General features: G+C 48.4%; 1 protein-coding gene across 1 annotated transcript in view; it reads left to right on the top strand.

Moving 5' to 3' along the window:
- The window catches only part of LOC137801711 (BTB/POZ domain-containing protein KCTD3-like), a gene marked incomplete at its 3' end in the record, with an annotated part of 8,954 nt that extends 7,426 nt beyond the window's left edge, over positions 1 to 1,528 (top strand). The window contains exon 9 of the mRNA XM_068599061.1: positions 1,338 to 1,528. Coding sequence (XP_068455162.1) covers positions 1,338 to 1,528 — 191 coding nt within the window. The remainder of the gene's footprint in view (positions 1 to 1,337) is intronic.
- Between the last annotated feature and the right edge of the window lie 215 nt (positions 1,529 to 1,743).

A 1,743-nucleotide genomic window follows, 5' to 3' on the forward strand; every position in this document is an offset into this window, starting at 1 on the left:
CGTTAAGACGCTCTTAAGCGCTAAGAGCGTCTTAAGAGCGCTGTAAGAGCGCTGTGAAAGAACGACGTGTTTCCCAGAGTCGTTCTTAGCTTAAGACGCTCTTCACTAAGAACGAAATGTAAGATCAGTCTAACCCACTCTTTACAGCCTTCTTAGCGACTAAACGCTCACTGCAGCCGCGTCAGGGAAAGTTATAGCTGACATTCAAAAGAATACTAAAACCATGCGTAATGATGAATGTGCGCTCACAGCTGCAGAACACTGACGCAAGAAAAATAATAGCATAAAAAGAAAAATAACGATGTAAAAATAAAGAATTGCTTATGTGTTCCTGTAGCTACATAAATAAAATGAATCATCATTACCATCACGCATTGCGTTTTCACACACATTCGGCATCTGCATATGAGTTTACGTTAGCTATAAAAACATCAACAACCCTGTGGTATTTCACAGATATCAGGAAACTGACAGGTGTAACTGAACTCGACTGGAACCTCATCCAGAGAGGCTCCACGTATAAAGGCGTTGCTGAAGTCCATGCGTGAGAGACACCACGGCTGCAATACAGCGCAATCTCGCTGCTAACCAACAGCATCGCCGTGCGCAAAGCCAGATAGTTATAAATGTATGTGTGCGTCAGCACTTCTCCCCACTTAATGTGCTGTTGGACCGGGATGTCCAGTCCAAGTACCGGCTTCCCCGTGTGAGGATCCAACGCCTCGTCACGATAGTGTCACCACACATCCAGAGGCCAACCCGCTGCAATGTTGCCCTCAGCCTGTCGGGAGCTTCCTGGAGGTGGTGGGGGACGGCACCGGCCTCAGCAAAGCATCGGTTTCACGGAGTGTGGCAGCCGTGACACCGATCCTCCTGCGCCATGCCCGCACACACATCAGAATGCCCACCACACGGGACGAGGTCCGCCAGGTCCACCGTGGATTTCATGTCATTGCTGAGATCCCCGGGTGATTGATGTCGTGGATGGCACACACACACGCCCGTAGCGTAATTGCACGTGGGGACCACAGGGCGTTGTGTGTGATTTATGCGCTGATAAAGTGGTGGGTGATCGATTTGCCTGGCATCGATTGATTTAGTTTCATCACCATGGCGGTTGTCAGCTCCCACTTAGAGCGTCTTAGGAAGCTTCTTTGGCGAGATCTTAAGAAGGCAGTTAAGAACGCGTCTGGGAAACACTCGTATCTTAGCGCTCCTTCTTAGCGAACCCTTCTTTCCAGCCTTCTTAAATCCTTAAGAACGATCGAATCTGGAAAACGCAGCCCTTGTCATTTAAAGTACTTTAATGTTTGTCTGTGTGTGTGATCTCGCTACAGGATAAAGGAATCTTCTGGGTGGCAGCAGGTGTTTTCCTCCCCCTATCTTGACTGGACCCTTGAACGCATCGCGCTTAATGCCAAGGTGGTCGGTGGCCCCCATGGAGACAAAGACAAGATGGTGGCCGCCTCCTCTGAGAGCAGCATCATCCTCTGGAGCATCCAAGACGGAGGCAGTGGAAATGAGATAGGTAAACAGACCAATAACCATACTGCCATACTATTTTTAGTATTTCCCAAAACATTGTATGTCAAATGCAGTATTTACCAGGATGTAGTATTGCATTCGGTCGCATTTTGCCGTCTGCAAGCCTGCATGCTTTTTTGGCTTTTCAGACCCACAATCCTCTGCGCAGTGGATAAATGAGCAAGTGGGCTAAAGTTCAAGGTGCAATGTTATGATGAA

This window comes from Clinocottus analis, unplaced genomic scaffold, assembly GCF_023055335.1.
Source record: "Clinocottus analis isolate CAN_PGR_092001 unplaced genomic scaffold, fCliAna1.0.p SCAF_424, whole genome shotgun sequence".
NCBI classification, from domain to species: domain Eukaryota; kingdom Metazoa; phylum Chordata; class Actinopteri; order Perciformes; family Cottidae; genus Clinocottus; species Clinocottus analis.